The 23,665-nt window shown below is 33.7% G+C and overlaps 1 protein-coding gene across 1 annotated transcript; it reads right to left on the bottom strand.

Annotated features, from left to right (window-relative positions):
- Window positions 1-19,226: 19,226 nt before the first annotated feature.
- Window positions 19,227-19,664, bottom strand: LOC145288266 (uncharacterized). Its single transcript, XM_080136303.1, has one exon. It carries the CDS (start codon window positions 19,662-19,664, stop codon window positions 19,227-19,229), a length of 438 nt encoding a protein of 145 aa, XP_079992429.1.
- Window positions 19,665-23,665: the final 4,001 nt, after the last annotated feature.

The following is a 23,665-nucleotide window of genomic DNA, read 5'->3' as shown; positions in this document are numbered from 1 at the left end:
CACTTTCCCTCTAATAGATTTCAACACTCCTACTCCCTCTGTTTTCGTTACGTACGCGAGAAATCTTTAATTCATGTCATTATAAATAAATAATTTTATAACATCAACCGTAGTTTTTTGCTCTTTTTTAACGGCTAAAAACATTCAACTTCGTAAAGTCTGTCGCAGTTTCAAAAAAACTTCTCCCTTTTAAAAAACAAAAGTAAACAAACAAGAAAAACAACACTCATTATTAATAGAAGCAGCGGCGGTGAAAGAAAACACCTCTCACTTTCCCTCTAATAGATTTCAACACTCCTACTCCCTTTGTTTTCGTTACGTACGCGAGAAATCTTTAATTCATGTCATTATAAATAAATAATTTTATAAAATCAACCGTAGTTTTTTTTTTTTAACGGCTAAAAACATTCAACTTCGTAAAGTCTGTCGCAGTTTCAAAAAAACTTCTCCCTTTTAAAAAACAAAAGTAAACAAACAAGAAAAACAACACTCATTATTAATAGAAGCAGCGGCGGTGAAAGAAAACACCTCTCACTTTCACTCTCATAGATTTCAACACTCCTACTCCCTCTGTTTTCGTTACGTACGCGAGAAATAGTTACGTGTATGTGTGAGAGAGAGAAAAAGGGAGCGATGTAAAACTGGATAGAGTTATCCCCCTTAACTAATGCAGACCTCTTTACTAGAGGGCGTTATTACAAAAGAGGTTTACCACACCTACATTGCCTGCTATGGATGGAAGCAGAATCTAAACCCAGACCCCAGAATTATGATGATTTTGTTCAAGCTGAAATACCAAATAAAGTCGAACATCCAGAAGAACATGAATTGGTATTGACGCATATAATACATGGACCAAACTGCAACAGTACATCTCTGTGCTGGAAAAATGGGAGCTGTTCAAAGAGGTACCCAAAACCATATAGTGATGAAACAAGATGTGGATATGATTCCTACCCTATTTATAGGCGAAGGTCACCAGAAATGGGAGGTCATCAAGGCTATAAAGAAGGTAGAAATGAACCTATAACTTCCAAATGGGTTGTACCTTACAACATGACTCTCTTGAAGTTATTTAATTGTCACTTAAATGTAGAAATATGCACTTCTGTAAAATCCATTAAATATGTAATTAAATATACATTAAAGGGAAGCGATCAGGCAGTTTTCAGTGTAAGCAAAGACGAAATTAAGCAATACTTGACAGGAAGATATATTGGACCATCAGAAGCAGTTTCGATGATACTGGGATTTCCAATTCATGTTAGAGAACCTGCAGTTGTTCGTCTTCAGATACATCTCCCTGATCAACATATGATCTATATTCAAAGGACAAGCAACAGAGACCTTAATAGAAATGCTTCTTGCACAACTCTAACAGAGTTTTTCAATATTTGCCAGAATGATGAATTTGCCAGAACACTCTATTACTCGGATGTCCCAAAATACTATGTGTGGCAAAATAAGAAATGGCAAAGAAGAAAAATGGGTAGAAGAATAGTTGACCACCCAGGAGTTTTTGAAGCAAATATTTTTGGTCGTATGTACACAGTCTCACCAAATAGTGGTGAATTGTACTTTTTGCGGCTACTACTTCACCATGTAAAAGGACCTAATTCTTTTGAATCTCTGCGAACTGTAGCAGGTCATATATGTCCATTATTTAAAACTGCTTGCAAAGAAAGAGGATTACTGCTTCATGACAACCACTGGATACAAACAATGGAGGATGCAGATAAAACGAGAATGCCAAGAGCGATAAGGGATCTGTTCATTGTGATACTTTTAAACACAGAATGTTCAAATCCTCTTGAGTTGTGGGAAAGATTTTCGAACTCCATGGCAATGGATTACTACAATGCAATGCAAATCCAAGTCAACAATCAGAACATGGTCAATAAAAATGCCATCAACAACACGTTGAGGTACATAAATGATAAACTTTGTGCTGCTGACAAATCACTGCAAGATTTTGGATTGCCTTTGCCTCAGAATTTACCTAATGTGATTCACATAAATAGAGCCATAATGGATGAGCAAAGTTACAATATAGCAGAGCAAATGACATATGTAAAGACACATCAACATTTATTAAATGACGAACAATCGATCATCTACAACTTTATATGCAGTTGCTTAAACACAGACTCTTCTTCATTGATTTTCATCGATGCTCCAGGAGGCACAGGAAAGACCTTCTTAATAAAACTTCTTCTTTCAAAAGTAAGGAGCTTAGGACAAATTGCACTGGCTGTAGCATCATCAGGTATTGCTGCAACATTGATGCCTGGTGGTCGCACTGCTCATTCCAGATTCAAGCTTCCTCTCAATGTAAGAGAAAATGATGTTTGTAATTTTGATAAACAATCAGAAACAGCCAACTTGATAAGGGCAGCAAAACTTATTATTTGGGACGAATATCCAATGATAAGAAGGGAGAGTTTAGAGACGTTCGATAGGACTCTCAAGGATATATGTGGAAACAATGAAACATTCGGAGGGATATTGACGGTGTGCAGTGGTGACTTCAGGCAACTACTACCAGTCATAAAAAGAGGAAATGATGCTGACATTTACAATGCTTGCATCAAAGAGTCGTTTTTGTGGCGTAAATTTAAGAAATTTTATTTAAAACAAAACATGAGAGTTCAAGATGATGATGATGAATACTCTAAATTTATTATAAAGATTGGTGAAGACAAACTTGAAAAAAATGAAAATGGTGAGATTGAACTGCCTGAAGATTTGATAATCCGTGCAGATAATGTTGACCAATGCATTGAATACATTTATCCTTCGTTTGACAATCTAGAAATGTTTGCGGAAAATTGCATATTAGTACCATTTAATGATACAGTTAGAGCAATAAATCATAATTGTATTGAATAATTTCCTGGACAAGTCAAAGAATATTTGTCATTTAATTCTGTTCTTGAAGGAACAGAAGCTACACATTACCCAACAGAATTTCTTGATTCGATAGAGTTATCAGGATTACCTCCACATAAACTTGAACTCAAGAAAGGAGCTCCAATCATATGTATGAGGAATATTGATCCACCACGCTTATGTAATGGTACAAGACTAATAATAGAGGAGCTGTATAATAATTTGATTGTTGCTAAAATTATTGCATCACAGTTTGAAGGAGAAATCGTTTTAATTCCAAGATTGAAAATGGTCTTATCTGAAGGTGACAATATTCCGTTTGCCAGAGTCCAGTTTCCTATACAATTAGCATTTGCTATGACTATTCATAAGTCTCAAGGACAGACCTTACATAAAGTTTTAGTTTATCTAGACAAACCTGTCTTTCAACATGGTCAACTATATGTTGCACTCAGTAGAGTTAAGCGAAAGGAAAACATAAAAGTTTTTTTAAAACACTCAAATTGTACAAAAAATGTTGTAAATAGAAAAGTATTGTCTTAGTTTTAGTGACCTTATTATTAGCATATGAATACAATATTTATTTTCTGTACAATAAGTGCTTAAGCACCCGTGCTTTTCAGCGATACATATTCAATAAAATAAATTGATTAATATAATTAATCTGGATATAAGAGAGTTAGAACCTGATAAGAAGTCTCAATTAAGCAAAAGGATAACAAAAGTTTTCTTTAAAAAAAATTAATTGTACAAAAAATGTAAATAGAAAAGAATTGTCTTAATTTCATTGACCTTATTATTAACATACAAATTAAATATTTTACACAATGGGTACTGAATGTTTGCTTAAATTAAATGAAAAAAGTTACATTTTATTTTCATTTTCTATTTAAAAAGCCATTATTAACATGTGGAGAGTGTTTTTTTATTATTCTGTACTTTCAACTAACAATTTCATTTAAAAGATGATATATCAAAATTTGAATTTAACTATAATAAGGATTATGATACCTGTTCAGTGCATATTTACCTATAAGTATGACCAACCACTTATAATTCAGTAACTGTAATTAAAAAAAACAAAACAATTATAATAAACAGAACGACTCATAGAAATCTATCTATATTCTTTTTTCATTTTAATATACTTTCATAGAAATGCTTCTGTTATGTAAAAAAAAAACTATTTTCTTTATGCCACAAGTGTCACGCTCATACATGAATTCCATAGCTAATATAACGTACTGACCCAACGGGTCACGGGTGGTCTATTATATATTATATATATATAAAAGGAACAAACCAGGTTATGCGTTCATCAACGTTTCGTCTTTATTTTGATACTTCCTCGAAATAAAGACGAAACATTGATGAACACATAACCTGGGTTGTTCCTTTTTATTTCTCTATTTTTTTCGGAATACTATTTCCAATATTGTCATTATATATATATATATATATATATATATATATATATATATATATATATATATATATATACACATATATATATATATACATATATATATATGATATGTATATATATCATATATATATACATATATATATATGATATGTATATATATCATATATATATATATATGATATGCATATATATATCATATATATATATACATATATATATATCATATATATATATATATATATATATATATATATATATATATATATATATATAAGAAGCAATGAGAGTGGAAATTGAAGTCACAAAAATTATATATTGGTGAATATAGAATAGTTGAATTATTTAATACAGGTATACAAGCATTTAGTTGAGGGATAGAGAGGATTATTTATACCAAGGTATTTCGAAGCCCAATGCTTCTCATCAGAAGAGTAGATAAGATGTAAGGGAACATGATGGGGATGCAACATCTAGCATCGGATTCATCAGAAACAAAAAAAAATCAATGAACATTTTGATGTTTTTAGGGGGAATTATATCGAATTCTAAGATAAAGAACGAACGTATAAAATAAAGCGTAATGTAAAAACGCGTATAGGATTTCTACCACACACACACACACACACACACACACACACACATATATATATATATATATATACATATATATATGTGTGTGTGTGTGTGTGTGTGTGTGGTAGAAATCCTATACGCATATATATATATATATATATGTATATATATATATTTATATGAATACAACATGTATGAATATATTTGAAGTCACAACTGTAACGCGATATTTTTTATAAAATAAACGTTTATTTTATAAAAAAATTCGCGTTGCAGTTTTGGCTTCAAATGTATTTATATGTTTTATTCTTCAAATTTCACTAAGCGCTTCTAACGGATATAAACAAAAAAACACCCATATATATATATTATTTTTTAAAATATAATTATATACTGACACGTGTTTCGTCGTCTACGACTCATCAGAGTGGCTGTATCTAGCGAGATTCGGAAATAGGGACCCAACGGTAATGAGCCTAAACCCTTACCCCTTGACCATCTCACCAGCCGGATATATCGTGATTTATTTAGATGCTGTTTTGTTTTGGTTTTAGCAATATGTTTTGAATGAATTCAATTATTTACGAAAGTGCATTTTTACCTAAATTCGAGTTGGGAATAATTTTCCCTTTTAACCAATTTGGTACCTCCCCCCATGGGGAGCGGTATATATATATATATATATATATATATATATATAATTTTTTTTAAATGTAATTATCCACTGACACGTGTTTCGTCGTCTAGGACTCATCAGAGTGGCTGTATCTAGCGAGATTCTAAATTGGGACCCAACGGTAATCAGCCTAAACCCTTACCCCTGGACCATCTCGCCGACTGTCTGGATATATCGCGATTTACTTAGATGTTGTTTTTGTTTTGGTTTTAGCATATGTTTTGAATGAATTCAACTATTTACGAAAGTGCATTTTTACCTATACCTAATATATATATATATATATATATATATATATATATATATATATATATATATATATATATATATATATATATAAAGAAAGAGAGAGGCAAACGTAATAAATCCTCAAAAGAAAACCACTAACTACTTTTGCTATTTTAAAAATGTTAATTCTATTTTTCCCCAAATGGTGTAAGATTACTTTTTCATAAATTTCTAAACTTCGTTCACCATAATTGCGTAAGCATATATTATCCGTTTTTGTAAACAATGTATTCGAACGCAAACTTAAAATAGCTCTTTCGTCGAAATGATAATTACATTGTCGGATATGGCGCGCCTGGTATCAAAGTGCCGACCATGTTATACGGTAATTAGTGTCGACTCGGTTCCAAGACATTTCCAGCGATTCAGCTCATTTCCCGCCCTGAACGCTCAATTAGTTCCGTTGGTCTCACTTCCGCTTGAAATCCGTTAAACAATGTCGATACGCATAGTTCTGTTGAAACATAAGGAAGTGATGGGAGTTAAGTAAAACATTATTTACCTCTATCTACTTACTTGTTAGTATGAGTACATGTATAATTACTAGCAAGCTGCCCGGCGTTGCCCGGTCGTAAGATACGCTTAAAAATGATATTTTAATTCAAACATATTACGTATTTATTATTAGACGAAACCTCAGTTTTCTATCGATAATTATATTATATCTAATATATTATAGTGAGATCAAAACTAAAAAGTATATTAGACTTAGATGTCCTCATTCTCAACCCTTATTCCTTAGCTATCAAGTCGTGCATAATATATATATATATATATATATATATATATATGTATGTATATGTGTGTGTGTGTAGCAAGTAATAAAATATATATGTCAATTAAGCTACACAGAATATCGTGGATGATACGCGGAATATTCTGTCTAGCTCAATTGCCATGTATATATTTTATAACTTACTACCAAGCTCTACCTACTTATTGAGCACTGTTGAAAGAAAATATTTTTTTTTTTTAAAGTTTACGCATAAATTTATACTTTCGTATATTAATGTATGTGAGTAAATGAAGTAGTCATATATATATATATATACATATATATATAAGATATATATTATTATATATATTATATTATATATGATATATATATATATATATATAATATACTATATATATAATATATATATATATATATATATATATATATATATATTAATTTATACATTCAATTCACCTGTCATTCATTTTTTAAAAGATGGAATCGCCCGATCGTCGAAGACAAGAGTCAAGCACAATCCACAGAGTTTCATAATTACAATAGACACTCCTGGCCCGTTTCGTCCGTATAGGTTATAGCTACCTATGATTGAGTAGGTATACAGACTTTATGTGTAAACGTGATGTTTGGGACTGAAAGAAAATATCTTTTAACGATTATGTAAATGGATTATGAATAAATATATATATATATATATATATATATATATATAATAAAATAATAAAATACGCAACAAGTGCGCTTGAAACCAAATCACAACTTAATATTAGGAAAATAAACACATATTTTACTTGTTTGAAATTTATCACAAATATATTTAGGAGGTATACTCCATCTTCAGTGTGTTGTTCTGTTTCTTTTTTTTTTCTTCCTCGCCATGTTGTAAATTTGGAGCAAGAAGTCTGTATAGAGCCGCGCGTTGTATATGGCGGTAGTATTTTGAAATATTTGAACTGTGCGTAGGTAACGCGAGAATAACGTCAAGCATGAGAGTTCAGTAGACTCATCCTCATTCTTGACGTTATTGACTCGTTACCTACGCACAGTTAAAACATATTTGTGTGTATGTATGTGCGAGAGAACATGTACCTGTCAGTATGTGTGTGTGCGTGTTAGTGTTTACTTGTATGGGGGCTTAATATTAACAAAACAAAACAAACTATATTTATATTCACCCCCCCACATATATATATACATACATATATATATATATATATATATATATATATATAAATATATATATAAAGAGAGAGAAAGGGCAGGAAAGAAAAAAGAGAGAGACATACAGAGATTGTTAGAAAAAGTAAGAGCGGAAGATATATTTAGCAGACACATATAGAGAAAAGCCTATGGTGCTAAATATAGAAACTATTTTGCAGGTTTTTATATTCCAAACTAATCTATATATTAATACGATAACGTGTGTTATTTTCTGTGTCACGCTTACATCCGGGTAGTGAATTTGTTATGTACTTCCATTTCTTGTAATAAAGAATTTTACCAAGAATTGTTCATAAATTTTTTGTTTCAGTTTCTATTATAGCTGATGGCACTCAAGTCATCTCTGTTTTTAATAAATAATTTTTTCAAGAATTCTTAATAAAGTTAGTTTTAGGTTTCCATTATAGCTAAAGAAGCTCAAGTTATATATATATATATATATATATATATATATATATATATATATGTGTGTGTGTGTGTGTGTGTGTGTGTGTGTGTATATTCTTCATAAGTTTTGGTTTCGATTAAGGCTGATACACCTAAATCATATATATATATATATATATATATATATATATATATTTATACATGTATTAAATTACAACTTTATGATATATGAGAATTGATAGAAAATTGACTCTATATATAGAGTATATATACGAAATGTGCATGCATTAAAATACCATATTTAAGCGTATTTTCGACAAGTCTACGTCGAGCGTCTCTGTCAACATAGATTAATATTTTTGCAGTTAGAACAAAAGAGCTGCAATAATATCAGGGCGTCTTTATTTAAGCTGAACATTTACAGAATGCCAACATCAATATATTGCATGTAAAAGAGTCCGTTGTGGAATTTCCACAGGTCCCGCCCATCAAAATAATAATAATACTTACTTTTACGCAGGATCGAAACAGCACACTCGATGTTATTAATTTGCCTCCCTCAAACATTCATATTATGTTTTAATTTCTTGAAGCGTACTAAGATTTACCTCAATATGTTCATAGTAAAATTCTACACGAGTATAAATTTTATTACTATAACCATGTGATAATTCGTCCTTTGTCATGTCTGTCTGCACCCGTTATTTTGAAAATAGTAAAGACAATATTCACATATTGGTGATCGTAAAGTTATTTTCAACAGAGAATATCCGTTTCAGCGTGTTCTAAATTCATATATTAAAAGGCCTATCTATTCAGAAAAAAAATAAGCGTTGATAATCGAAATTCGTGCTACCTTAGTAAAAATAAACCCAATCGGTATTTACTGTCCTCTCTTGTCTGCAATAAACCGATGAGAATAAAACTTGCCTCGTTTGTTTAAACAAAAATCTGACCGAAACACATGTAGAACACATCGCATACAGCATTTGGCTGCTTGGCCTTTTGGTCAAGATCAAAGTGTAGTATCTGTTCCGGCAGATACTGCAAGCTATGACTAGCTATGACTAGCAAAGACCAGATGTGGGGGCAACCCCACATGCCTGACCTTTAACCAGCTCCCATTTCCCACCTCTCGGGAGCTGGTCCCCTTTTTCCCTTCCCCCTCCCTTCACTCCTCACATTAAAAATCGGCCTTGTGCCTAATTTGCTCGGTGGGGGAGCAAATAAATACCATCTGTTCCGGCAGATACTGCACTTAAGATAATTTGTACCAGTCAATGGAGGGGAAACCCTCTATACTGGGACAATTATTATTTTTGGTAACCAGAGTGACCCCTTTTAGGGGAGCTGGTTTTTACCTCACATAAAAAACGGCCTTGTGCCTAATTTGCTCAGTGGGGGAGCAAATAAATACCATCTGTTCCGGCAGATACTGCACTTAAGATAATTTGTACCAGTCAATGGAGGGGAAACCCTCTATACTGGGACAATTATTATTTTTGGTAACCAGAGTGACCCCTTTTAGGGGAGCTGGTTTTTACCTCACATTAAAAACGGCCTTGTGCCTAATTTGCTCAGTGGGGGAGCAAATAAATACCATCTGTTCCGGCAGATACTGCACTTAAGATAATTTGTACCAGTCAATGGAGGGGAAACCCTCTATACTGGGACAATTATTATTTTTGGTAACCAGAGTGACCCCTTTTAGGGGAGCTGGTTTTTACCTCACATTAAAAACGGCCTTGTGCCTAATTTGCTCAGTGGGGGAGCAAATAAACACCATCTGTCTTCAGATGCTGCAAGCTATGACTAGCTATGACTAGCAAAGACCAGATGCCTGACCTTTAACCAGCTCCCATTTCCCACCTCTCGGGAGCTGGTCCCCTTTTCCCTTCCCCCTCCCTTCACTCCTCACATTAAAAATTGGCCTTGTGCCTAATTTGCTCGGTGGGGGAGCAAATAAATACCATCTGTTCTTCAGATGCTGCACTTCATTTTCATGTTCTCTTTCGTTGGAGGAGAAATCCTTCACGACTGAGACAATTTTTATTTTTGTACCTTTTCTCCACGTTAAAAAACGACCCTGGTGTCTAACTCTGTCCCGTGGGGAGGCATAGTAAATAGGTACAGCATTATACAGAATTTTAACTGAACTATTTCCTTGGTTGGTTGGTTTTTTTTGTTTTACGGCATATACACCCTTTTCAGGTTATTTAATGCCGAATCCAGTTATTTTGAAGAAAATTTTTCTAATAGAATATATTTGTTGTTTTCAAATCGGTTTCTATTTAACCCATAGTTGGAACCCTAACAGGTACTACCACTCCAGGTCAGAATGGACCTGGGAGCAATGGCAATTAAAGGGTGGCTCCAACTCCCTAAAGCCCGCAAGCTGAGGCCTCACCACTGGATATAGTTTAAGGTCATATCCAGGACCAGAACTATTTCCTTACCTCTAGCCTAACATACATCTAATATAACAAAACTTTATTATTTTTTTATTGGCGTCACCACTTATGATGGCCAGAAGGCCACTCGAGGATAAGGGTTAAGAAATGGAAGGTGGTTGTATAGGAATCGTTAATGGTCTAAAATGGGGTAGAGTTTGATTATTTTTTGAGACAGCTCAACAGGAACTTGAAGGTTACCATGTTGTATTCAACCAAGAAGCAGGATAGCGGAACAGTGTTCCAAAGGCGAGACGTTCTAGGAAAGAAGCTTTGTTCATGAAATCTTTGTTCATGAAATTTAGGCAAAGTTAGAGAGTGGGGGAAATCTTATATAGTGATTGTAGCTAGTTGAGTGTTTTTTTTGTAAAAAGTTTGGCAAGGAGGAATCATAGATTGAAGTTTAATCGAGCACTTGCAATTAAAATAACAATAAGCAAATTTTTAACTAAGCTTTAGGTTTAATTCGGTAAACGTTGGTTTGATTTGGTTAAAATATCGTCGGAACAGAAAAATGAGAAGGCAAACCATTATCCGCAGGGATCCTTACTTCTGTATAAAGAACTGTAGCCTGTTTTCCGGTAAAAAGGTTTGCGATTAGAATTGGCTTGTCACCCAATGACCAAAACATCTGAAGAAAGCGCAGATAACATAATGGAATACAACAAAATACAGGATTTTGAACGAAGTGCTTTTAAGCGAACCTTAAACGTACTCTAACATAACCGATCTTAACAAGACATAACTAATCTTAACATAACTAATCTTAACGCAACTAATCTTAACATACTCTTAACCAAACTCTAATCCAAGTTTAACATCTAAAATCGGTTTGGTTTCGTTCAACTTTGTAGAAACACAGAAAATTAGGCTACTAATGGGATCGAGGCATATTTCTGCTAACTATTGTATTTATTGTGATCGATGTAAAGGCTTGTCTACAACTTTCTGACAAATTCTCAATTACATCAAAACTAAAAGCCGCTCGACGTTTTGTAATAGATTTCCTGACAAGACTCTGGCTTAATTAAATAATCGGAGTACAGCAGCTTCGAGCCTAAAACAAAGTCGACGACAGTAGACAATTATACATCGAGGACTTGCAAAACATCGACATGATGATGAATTGGAATGCACATTCAAGCAATCACGTTCATTTTACCATATAATCATGATATCCAATTTGTCAGGCATGGTTTTAATCCAATGCAAATTAAAATAATAGTTCACAGAATGTTCATTAAATAAATATACAATATATCGGTAAGAATTTCTGATATCTTTTAGCCTATGAATTTGTATTTTTTTTTTGTTGGTGTATTGATATTCATGTTAAAAAACATTTTTTTATTGGTATTTTTAGCTTCCCCACAAAAGCAAAATGTGACACAAGGTTGTTTTTAATGTGGAGGAAAACCAGCTCCCCAACAGAAGGGTAAAAAGTGGAACTTTGGCAGTGATCAAAAATAATAATTGTCTCAGCATGGAGCCCCAGCCTCCGCTGACCAGAACAAACCAGCATAGGTGTAGCATCAGAACATATACCACATCCCGCCCCGGCCCGAAGACTAAGGACTTTTTTCTATTCATTTTAAAAGAAAATACATCTTTATTATATATATATATATATATATATATATATATATATATATATATATATATATATATATATATACAGTTGTGCGCAAAAGTATTCGACCCCTACCAAAATTGTGTTATTTTTTGAATGGATACTTCAATAATCTTTAAAACCTTCTTTAACGACTAAGTTCGAATAAACTGTATAGTTTTCAACAAAAAATAATAAAAAGTAATTAGTGCTTGATAATATAAATAAATTTATTTACAAAAAATAAAAATATGGATGTTGCAAAAGTATTCGACCCCTTTTCATTAATACTTGGTTGAAGCTCCTTTGACCTTGATTACTGCAAGTAAACGTTTCCTATAACATTTAACGAGACTTCTACATCTTTCCACTGGAATTTTAAGCCACTCTTCTTGACAGTACTGTTTTAATTCAATCAAATTAGATGGTTTTCTTTTATGTACCGCAATTTTTAAATCATGCTATAAGTGCTCAATCGGATTTAGGTCTGGAGACTGTGAAGGCCATTCTAGAACTTTCACCTTATTATTCTTTAACCATGCATTAGTGCTCTTTGAAGTGTGTTTAGGATCGTTGTCATGTTGAAAGGTATACCTCCTTCCATGCCCCAACTGGTTCGCAGACGGAACAAGATTTTCTTTCAGTATGGACTGATATTTTACTGAATCCATTCTTCCATCGATTATGGTTAATTTTCCAGTTCCATTTATACTGAAACAGCCCCACACCATGATTGATCCACCTCCATGTTTAACGGTTGGAACGGTATTCTTCACATTATAAGCTGTGTTTTCTTTTCGCCAAACATAGCATTGCTGGTTGCGTCCCAATAGTTCCACTTTCGTTTCGTCTGACTAAATTATATTATTCCAGTAATCAATAGGCATTTCTAGGAATTTTTTTGTAAAATTTAATCGAGCCTTTTGATGAGCTTTGGAAAGTAAGGGCTTCCTTCTGGCAATACGTCCATGCAATCCGGCACGATTTAATGCCCTACGAATAGTTGACAAGTGTACATCTGAGCCAGCATTCTTCAAATCGTTCTGCACGTCCTTTAGGTTAGATTTAGAGTCTGTTGAAACTTGTAAAGCAATTTTCCTAGCCCCACATGTCGTAATTTTTCTTGGAAGACTTGATACAATCCCTTTTACTTTCCATTTTTTGATAATGGACATAATAGTCGACCGTGGTATAGAAAAACGTTTGGAAATTTTTTGATAACCTTCTCCAGACTGGTAGGCATCGATTACTTTCTTTTTAATGTCTTCATAGTACTCTTTGTTCTTTGTCATAGTTGCAGATTTGTTGACGTTGAAAAAGAATTTTTTTACTTGAAACAATAATTCAATCATTCACTATGGCATTGAAGTTCAATTGTTACTGATTTTAGATTCAGTAGAGTCATAAATATTATTTATAGGAAATAAATACAAAGTCAGACTAAAATAATAAACTTAATGGCGCTTTTATTTAAACTTTAAATTAAAGGGGTCAAATACTTTTGCAACATCCATATTTATATTTTTTGTAAATAAATTGATATATATTATTAATCTCGTATTACTTTTCCTCATTTATTTTTGAAAAATATACAATTTATTCATAATTAGCCGTTAAAAGGCGTTATGAAGATTTTTTAAGTATAGATTCAACGAAACAAGAAAATTTAGACAGGGGTGGAATATTTTGCGCAAACTGTATATATATATATATATATATATATATATATATATATATATATATAACTACTTCATTTACTCACATAAAATAGCTTTAAAACTAACAATAACAATAGAAAACAAACAAACAAATAAATAAATTAAACAAACATGAATATACATAAACGATCACACATATATGTATATATATATGTATGTATATATATGTGCATGTATGTGTGTACACATAGGTATATTTATATATATATAAAGAAAAAATAAATAAATAAAAACAGGAGAGAAAAGATCTACCTTAAACCACTAACCTAGCTCTAAAACAGATCCTTTGTTCGATAAAATGCATGCCAATTGGCTGGTAGAAAGGGGCGCGGTGGATACTAGAAAGCAGAAATCCTCAACATATATAAAAACAAGAAGCAACCACAGAATTCGCACATACGCCTGACGAATCCTATAAGTGGATGTTAACGCAGAATATTCAGTGTAGCTTAATCGCCATATATATTTTATAAATTACTGTATATATATATATATATATATATATATATATATATATATATATATAGGTCGTGGAATTGCATTCATTTGCAAAAGATCCAGCTAATTTTCAAATTCTTTTAAGCATTCATTTTAATTAATTTCCTATTAGATTGGAATCATCATCTTTAGATAATTATTACGTATAATTATATTTATGCAGATATTCTGCATGATTTATACTTGCATAATATTTGCGTGAAAAGGTTAGAGTAAACATAAACATATTGTATATTTATGTATTCGTATGTACATTTGTTTAAAATAATTTGCCTACCAAATATCTCTGTCAGGTTTTTGTGTATAGACAGGACATTGTATATATAGGGTATTCGAACTCATTCAAGATTTTATATTTCGGTTTCAGCCGGAAAACATCGGTGCAAAAATAAGAAAATGGCAAAAAAGTCATTGTATTTGCCAGGAAGGTGAAACGAAGGCAATACGAATATGCATGCGTAACGTAGTAGCAATTAGTTCATGTTTTAATTTTTAGTATTGCAGCAAACATGTCTTTATACATTTTTAAGAATTAACGTGAAAGGAAAAAAGTAAATTGTAAGTTTTAGTTTTGATTCCCGGTGGTGGTGCACGAGTCATTTTTTTTTGTAACTTTATAAATAATTCCTATATATTGGGTCCAATATAATATTATAATGAATACGAAATCTACATTTATCAAAACATCATATTTAGCGTATTTTACGACCGGGCAATACTGGGCGGCTGCTAATATATTATGAACAATCAAAATAAAAAAAATAACTAAATAGGGCGGGTACAATCTTACACGCTATCCATCGGTTGGAGGGTCTGAGATAGAGGGTCAATGTCTGGCAGCTGATATGATGATATTCAGTATAATCACGTTTGACAAAAAAGTTATCTTTCGGAGTTAAGCAACGTTGGATTTGGTCAGTACAAAATGAGTGACGATTTAAGAAGAGAATGCGCTGTATGAAGAAATATAGTAGCGCCTCATTACAAAAGCCGGGGGGGGGGGGGAAACGAAGGTCATTATCACTGAAGCAGCGTCACCTTTCTATATTAAAGAGTTCGGTTAACAAAACGTTTAAATGTTGAACATAACTGAAACACTTTCAATGATCAACATCTTACGTGTAACTTTCTGCCTTTATTTTAGGATTGTTTGCAAGTATCATGACCAACATTTCTCCTAAATTCTAGTAATATTAAACGCCTCGCCGATTTAGCTGCAAGCACCTGTGCAATGCTTTGTTTTTCACTCTTTGAATTGTCTTTTCAACTAGGCCATTATATATATATATATATATATATATATATATATATATATATATATATATATATAGGGAGAGAGGTTTGATTTGAAATAAAGTAGAACAGTATTTATCAAAATAATAAGAACATGCAGAATGAAAGAAAATGGGGTTTTAAAGACTTTTTGTAAATACGTGATTTAGCAAAGTAATGCGAGATCACGTACGTAAAAAGAAATAACAAAAACATATTTTTTTACATAGGTGTCACCACTTATCAAGGCCGAGATACCACTCAAGGATGTGAGTTAAAGAGTGTACAGCAGTCAAAATCACAATATAGTATTCGATGATAATGGAAGTTCTGTAAATTTGTTAACTCAAGTGTAACGGCTCATCAGAAACTTGTTTACATTGGACTTGAAGACAACTATATTGTAGTCAGCTGGAAAGCAGGAAAACGGAAGGCAATTCCACAGGCGTGCAGTTCTAAGAAAGAAGTTTTGTTCATGAAATCTACCTTAAGGTTTAGGCACAGATAAAAAGTGGGGGGAATTATTGATAGTGTTTACATCTAGACGAGTGTTTCTTGTGAAAGTTTGGCGAGGGGGGACTATAGATTGAAGCTCAGTCGAACACATTCCATGAAAATAACGATACATCAGAGACAAACTCGCAACATCTCTTCTTTGAGACAGAGGTTGCAGCGGAGAGAAAAGATCCCCTACGAGGCTACGAAGTCTACTTTGAACTCTATCAAGGCAGGACAAGTCTTTTCTAGTAGCTCCTGCCCAGATGTGGCAACAGTATCCCATCCTTGGACGTATCTGGCTCTTATATAGATAGAGAATTGCATCAGCAGTGAGATACCTACTGGATCGATAAAAGGATCCGACCATTTTTCCAGCGGCCTTGGCAACAGATTTGATGTACGTATTTCACTTAAGATCAGGAGTAAAGGTCAAACACAGAAGTTTGTTAAAACTTGAGGCCTCCCCAAGACGAGAGCCATTCATTTTAATTGATGCCAGATGGGGATCAGAACGTTGATGATGTAAAGAAAGAAGATTAGTTTAAAGTGCATTAAAAGTAATCGGCCACTCCTTTCCCCATTGTACAACGTGATCAAGATCAGAGGAGACAGCATCAGAGAGAACTTGGTGGTTTATTGTCTTAGATGTGCTACCATAAATGGTAGTGTCGTCAGCAAAAATGTCTATGAATGATGTAAGGATGTGATTTGGAAGATCATTAATGTAGATCAGGAAAAGAGTTTGGCCCAGAATGGATCCCTGAGGGACTCCAGCATTAATACTGTGAGTTTCTGATTTTTGCCCATCAACTACTACTCTTATGAACCTATCAGAGAGAAATGATTTAATAATTAAGAAGACATTTCCAGCTATACCATAGTTGAAGATCTTGTGAAGTAAACCTTTATGCCATACCCTATAAAAGGCCTTTGATATGTCAAGAGTAATTGGAATAGAAAAGTTGCCTCCGTCGAGAGATCCACTAATCCTATGAGATATAACTTTAAGCACATCTGCTGTAGATCTAGAAGAACGGAAACCATATTGTGTCATTACGAAGGTTATTTTTGCTGAGATGGTTGATTACTTTACTTCTCTATTTAACACAGATTCCAGCAACTTACTCATGACGGACAGGAGACTTATTGGCCTGTACTGAGAGGGGGATGAACGATCACCTGAATTCTTTAATACATGGCATACTGATGAGATTTTCCAGGGTGATGCGAAGCAATTCTCCTTAAGACAACGTTTAAACAGTTTTGCAAGTATGGGCGCTAGTTCTGGTTGAAGTTTTTTGACTACTATAATTGGAATACCGTCAGGGTCGGTTGCTTTACTGGAATCAAGGTTTTTGATTAGCTTGGTAACATCACGTACAGATATTTGTATATTACATAGCGCGTTTTCAGGAGGAAATATTTTGGGTTGGCGGCTTGGTCACAAAAAGTAATATTAGAATGTTTAGATAATATTAGCACATCGCAAAAGCGATATATGACCTTTTGTAACCCGATAGAAGAAATGAAAATATATCTCAATTCTATTTCCCCCAGCATGGTACAATTAACAATTCAAATATTTTTACAAACAAGGTCGACGTTGCCTGGTCATACAATACGCTTAAACATAATATTTTAATGTATGCAGATTGTATATGTATTATTTGCGTATGTATTATGATAGAATTAATCCTCCATTGAATATTATATATCACGAGGAATAATTTGCCCGGTGGACTTATTCGCAAATAAATAACTAAATACATAAACAAATAAATACATAAATAATAATAATAATAATAATAATAATAATAATAATAATAATAATAATAATAATAATAATCTATATATTAATACGATAGCGTGTGTGTTCTTTTGTGTGTCACGCTTTCCGGCAAATTTGATTGGTTAAAATTCAATTCCGGAATATACATTAATTACAGAATACACATTTACGAACGCCCAAGGCAGCATTTTAATAGCGTGTTCCCACAGCATTATTGGGTTTTAATTCTATAAAATTACGGGTTATATGTTTCAAAAGTTGTTAAGAAATAATTGATTTTAAGTTATTCCGTAATAAAAAAAGTATATAAGACACATATCTCGGCCGGCGGGGGACAAACAATCGAGCAGTTATTTGTTTTTTTCATTGTTTATTTTTCTTCACATCTGTTTATTGAGAGAGAGAGAGGGGGGGGGGAGAGCGAGAGAGATGCTGATGTCTTCGTTCGTTAAAATATTATTTCTACTACTAATTGCTATAACATGTAAATAAAAGCCCAGATGCATACGTTATGAAACCTCAAAGCTAGACACACGTTATTAGCGAAAGGAAACTGGTTTTGTACATAAGAAAAACATTATATATATATATATATATACGATGGTTTTCCATCGGATCCGATGATGACGTTTGTGTTCTGCATCTCATCTGTGTACACGGAGGTGGCTCTGTAGCCCCAGTCTAGGGCACATAGTCTAGAACATTGGGGGCACTGGGAGTCAGTTGTCGTGATCACTGCTGAAGCTGCTTTGTGATCTCTCTCTGGCAGTTTCTGGCTACAAGCCTCTTCAAAGTGAATTGAGCCTCGCCAAATTGGTCTGTCCATAATATGTCCCTCTAGATCTCCCGGTTTGATACGACACCATTGCAGATTGGCTTTAACAGTGTCTTTATACCGCAGTTTTGGTCGACCTTGGTTTCTTTTGCCGGCCTGGAGCTCTCCGTACATCAGGCATTTAGGCATCTATTTGAATCACGTGTCCAACCCGAGTTAGTTGGGTCTTGATGATGGTGTCCTCTATACTGGTAGACTTAGCTTTGTCAAGAACCTTCAGATTGGTGATGCGATCCTGCCATTTGATTCCCAGGATGGAACGGAGAGCTCACATGTGGAATAGCTCCAGTTTCTTTATATACCTGCGGTACAGTGTCCACATCCCACAACCATGAGGCAGAAAGGGATGGACCACAGTATTTTAGACCTTCATCTTCGTAGATAGGCGGATGTTGTGCTCATTGAGCACTCGATTGTGAAGCGTTCTCAGTACCTGACTTGCCTTGCTGATTCTGGTGTCAATCTCTCTGTCCAAGGAGCCATCACACGATATGGTACTTCTCAGATATTTGAAGTGATAAACGTTGGCAAGTGGTGTGTCGTCAATGGTGACTGTGGGAGGAGGAGGGTTGGAGTATGGTGCAGGTTGGTGGAGTACCTCCGTCCTTCCAAGACTGGTTGTCAAGCCGAAGAGCTTGGATGCCCCAGAGAAGCAACCCAGCATCTGTTGCACGTCTTGTTCTGTATGGGCCACTAGTGCACAGTTATCGGCAAAGATAACCTCTTGCATAAGAGTTTTCAAGCTTTTTGACTCTGCTGTGAGTCTCCGAAGAGGGGGCCATCCAAGCGGTAACAACATGGGACAGCATAAGGTGAAAAAGATGTTGAAAGGAAGTATAATATCTGTTCCAATACCTCGATCTCCCCTCAGTCAGTGGAGGAGAAACCTCTCATGACTTAGACAACTATCATCCCTTCTATCATCCCTCTCTTACACCTATACCCCTCCAATTGACCCCTACCCTCTGGCGAACGAGATCTTCCCCAGACTAAGAACCGATCCTGAGTCTTGCCATACCCACATGGGGAGACAAATAAATAGAAACATTAAAAAAATCCCCTATACATATTTTTAAATACACCCCTCTATCTAAACAAACATAATATAAAGAATACCCGAAAAGACTGAAACGAAAAATCACAATACTAAAATGTAAGAATCCAAAAAATAAATATCAAAATAGAATGAAAGCAGCCCTACCCTTATTTCAGAAGAGCTGGTTCTTCCCCCCCTCCTTACACATACACATTAGTAACGACCTTGGATCACAGTCACCTTCCTAGGGAGGCAAATAACCTCATACTACTATAAAACAGTGCACACATTTTTAAACCAATAAAGAAAACACACACACACATACACACACATCCTACCCTAAAGGAAAAGAAAAAAACACAAGCAGAAAGAGAGAGTGGGAGAGAGAAACACAACACAGGAGTGACCACAGCCGAGGTCGCCGAGATATAATATATAAAAAAGATCTGGAAAGAGAAAGGAGAGAGTCTTTTTTATTTATAGTTATGTCTCGGAAGTAGAATGAAAAGCACATCTTATTTTTCTTTTATTAATATTATTTTCTTCCTTGTACATATTTTTGTGAATTATTCCATGGATTTCTGCCTTTGGATTATTATGGACCATCTTCTTCCAATTACGGGATTTCCTTGGATTTTACTTGTACAAACGGAAATTCTTTTAACTTTCTTGAAGTTTTACATTTGGATTTTACCGTCACTGGATTTTTTATCTTCCACCAGACTATCCATTCATGTGTAATCACCTTTTTCTTTACCATATTCCCTCTGCTTAACTTATTTTGTTTTCAAGTAAGATCTTTGACTTACTTGTTGTTTCATCAAATACTTCTGCATGCAAAATCCGATCCCGCATTTTGCTAATTCCTACCCTCTGATGAGAAGGAAAGTATTTCTTCGAAACTCCGCGGATTAAGGACTATCCATTTATCTAGTGTTTCCTTTTCAGATTAAATATGTTTTTAACTCATTTCAAAGTGTTTTTTAACATATTTTATTAGCTGTTTGCTTATATATATATATATATATATATATATATATATATATATATATATAAATGCATTCGAGCCGAATGCAAAAAAAATGTTACGCGTTTGTAGATTGACATGAGATCTCATTTCTTTCTTATAAAATATAAGCTCTAAATGAGCTACAGAAAAAATAACGTTTAGCAAACAACATCATGCTAACGATATAAAAACCGATCTAAGATAAAGTCACGTGTAGTCACCTACTTATTTAAATATTTTAAATTTACATCTAAAGGAAATTTATAAAATCCAGGAAATTGAAAAAAAAAAAAAGAAAACGTTAAAATGTGAACAGAAAGTTTAGATTATTTAAACTAGAAATAAAATAAAAACAGATTTAATGCAATCTAAAACAAAACCTTTAATTATAGTTTGTTTTGATTGCAAAAATATCGTAAAGAAATTCGTCGCCTGTGAAAGACGCAAATATATACGCAAAGAAAGCGAAAAAAAAGAAGACTAATCGCAAGGGGAGATAACTTACTTATCACTTGGATTTCCTTACTAATTACTATCGAGCTAGGATTTAAATATGCAATTGCCAGTTCAGAATTGGGTGTGCTATCAACGATGCAAAGTGAATTTACGCGAAAACGCAGCAGATAAATCAAGAAATCAATAATTTAGTGCGAATTTGTTAAAACACACGTTGTGAACTAAATGGAAGAACCCGGTTAAGCCAAAGAATAATGTTGATTTATCTTATTGGGGTTACAACGATTTTCCCAATGAAACTCAGTAGCTATCAATATCATTATTACCAGGGATGTCACGGTGGCCTAGTGGTTTATGGCGTAGGTTAACAATCTGGGTATATGAAGTTCACCACCAGTTTATTCTACACTTCAGAATATTAATTGGTTGGTTGGTTGTTTTAGTTTTACGGAGAAAATACACATAATACCAATGCATGGATAGAGAATTGAGGTTTAAAAGTTCTTCTGTCATCTAAATAAGCTAATAAATCAGAATTCCTCTCCCCCTACTAGTTCGATGTGACATGGTAAAAAAGAAAAAGAAAAAATTTAGTCGGGAAATTGTTTTAAAATAAGTGAAGAATGGTTAAGATGTGTCTGAGAAATAAAAATAGATATGAGCAGACACGAGAAAAGAGGGTTAGATTTGATTGACTTTTTTAAAAAAAAAGTGCGCAAAAAATGTACTTAGCTAAAGTTACATCTTCGAGGTATGGGCCCCTTCGGCCAGAGTCCAAATCAACCCTTTTCAGGTTATTTAATGCTGAATCCAAAGATTTTGAAGACAAATTTTTAATAGCATATATTTGTTGTTTTCAAGTCGGTTTCTATTTAACCCATGGTTGGGACCCTAACAGGTACTACCACTCCGGGTCAGAGTGGACCTGGGAGAAATGGCAATTAAAGGGTGGCTTCACACTCCCCAAAGCCCGCAAGCTGGGGCCACACAACTGGATATAGTTTAAGGTCATATCCAGAACCAGGACATTGGTAATTTTTACTTGGTCTCTCCACTAAGTACTCAATAATATTTCTTGAAATAGTTCTTAATAGAAATATATCGGGGACAAAAATATTCTTCTGTAATATGTTATATAAATAGCAATTTTTTGTGTGTTGGTATGTTTGTATATACAGCTAAAAGTTTTTAAAAAATACTTAACAGAGACTTACAAAGTTAATTCTTAAACAGCGTGGCCCTGGACGAATAATATCGATAATTTAGAAAAAGTGGATTATCTTTCAGTATTATTAGACCCTCATTTGGAAACTAAATGCTGACTTATTTCTCGAGTTGTCTGTGTGTCTGTCCAGCCAGAGCTTAAGTGAAAAAGAGACTTGGACGGATGACGGAATAAAACGAGGGAAAGAGAATGAGAGAGACAGTTAGAGAGACAGCTAGAGAGAGGTGGAGATATAGTAGGTTTAATATAAATATATTACACTTTTGTCCCGTACAACACTGAGTAGCCTTGCTAGTTTATCATAAAATGAAAAAGATATTACATAAGTACGATGATTGAATAGTATTTAAAATTTGGAAAATAGTATTTATTCTTAGACTCTTTTTTTCTGTTTTTCCAGTCACTAGCTAACGGGAGGCAACTCTGATTGATTTCAAGGGGGGTTGGTAATATTAGATAATAAACATCCACGAGAAGTGACGTCAAATAAAAGTTATTCAGAAGCTTGGATGCATGTTATATAAGAAGGTGTTATTATTAGACGAAGGTGCCACTTGTGCGCGTATGTTACGTGAGTTCTTATTTAGTGTTCTTGTTTGTATTAGAACGTCTTAGAGTGATAGACAGTATTAGGAGAGTTCATGTTGTAAGTGTTCATATTGTAAGACATTAACACATTAGTGAAATATATATAAATAGAGAGAGAGATTATAATTGAGAGAGATTGCATATAAATACATTTTGAGAAGGTGTTTTCATATCTAGATAGACAGACCGATAATTGAGAGTTTTGCATTCATGCCGATGGATTGAAAGGTTGGTATTTATGCTTTGACAGTTCGTATGAACGGGAGTGTTTGTATAACATAAATAGACACATTTACTTTCTAACATTTATTTTTTAGATGATGAATTTCAAATAGTTTGTACACATATATAGACAATACCTTTTTCATGTAATGATGGACACAGGAGACGGCAGTTATAAAAACATGATGAACATTTATTCTTCCACTGACCGGCTGGTGGCTTTGCGTTCAGGAATTCAAAGCTTCACATATTAAGTTTCAAAGT

The sequence above is a fragment of the Euprymna scolopes genome, chromosome 11 (genome assembly GCF_053919585.1).
Source record: "Euprymna scolopes isolate OS-2025 chromosome 11, ASM5391958v1, whole genome shotgun sequence".
Classification (NCBI taxonomy): Eukaryota; Metazoa; Mollusca; class Cephalopoda; order Sepiida; family Sepiolidae; genus Euprymna; species Euprymna scolopes.
Note: the sequence above shows the minus strand (reverse complement) of the source record. Positions and strands in the feature narration are given on the sequence as shown.

Coding starts and splice junctions, on each gene's coding strand:
- LOC145288266 (XM_080136303.1), bottom strand. CDS start 19,664: ATGTTGTTACCGCTTGGATGGCCCCCTCTTCGGAGACTCACAGCAGAG.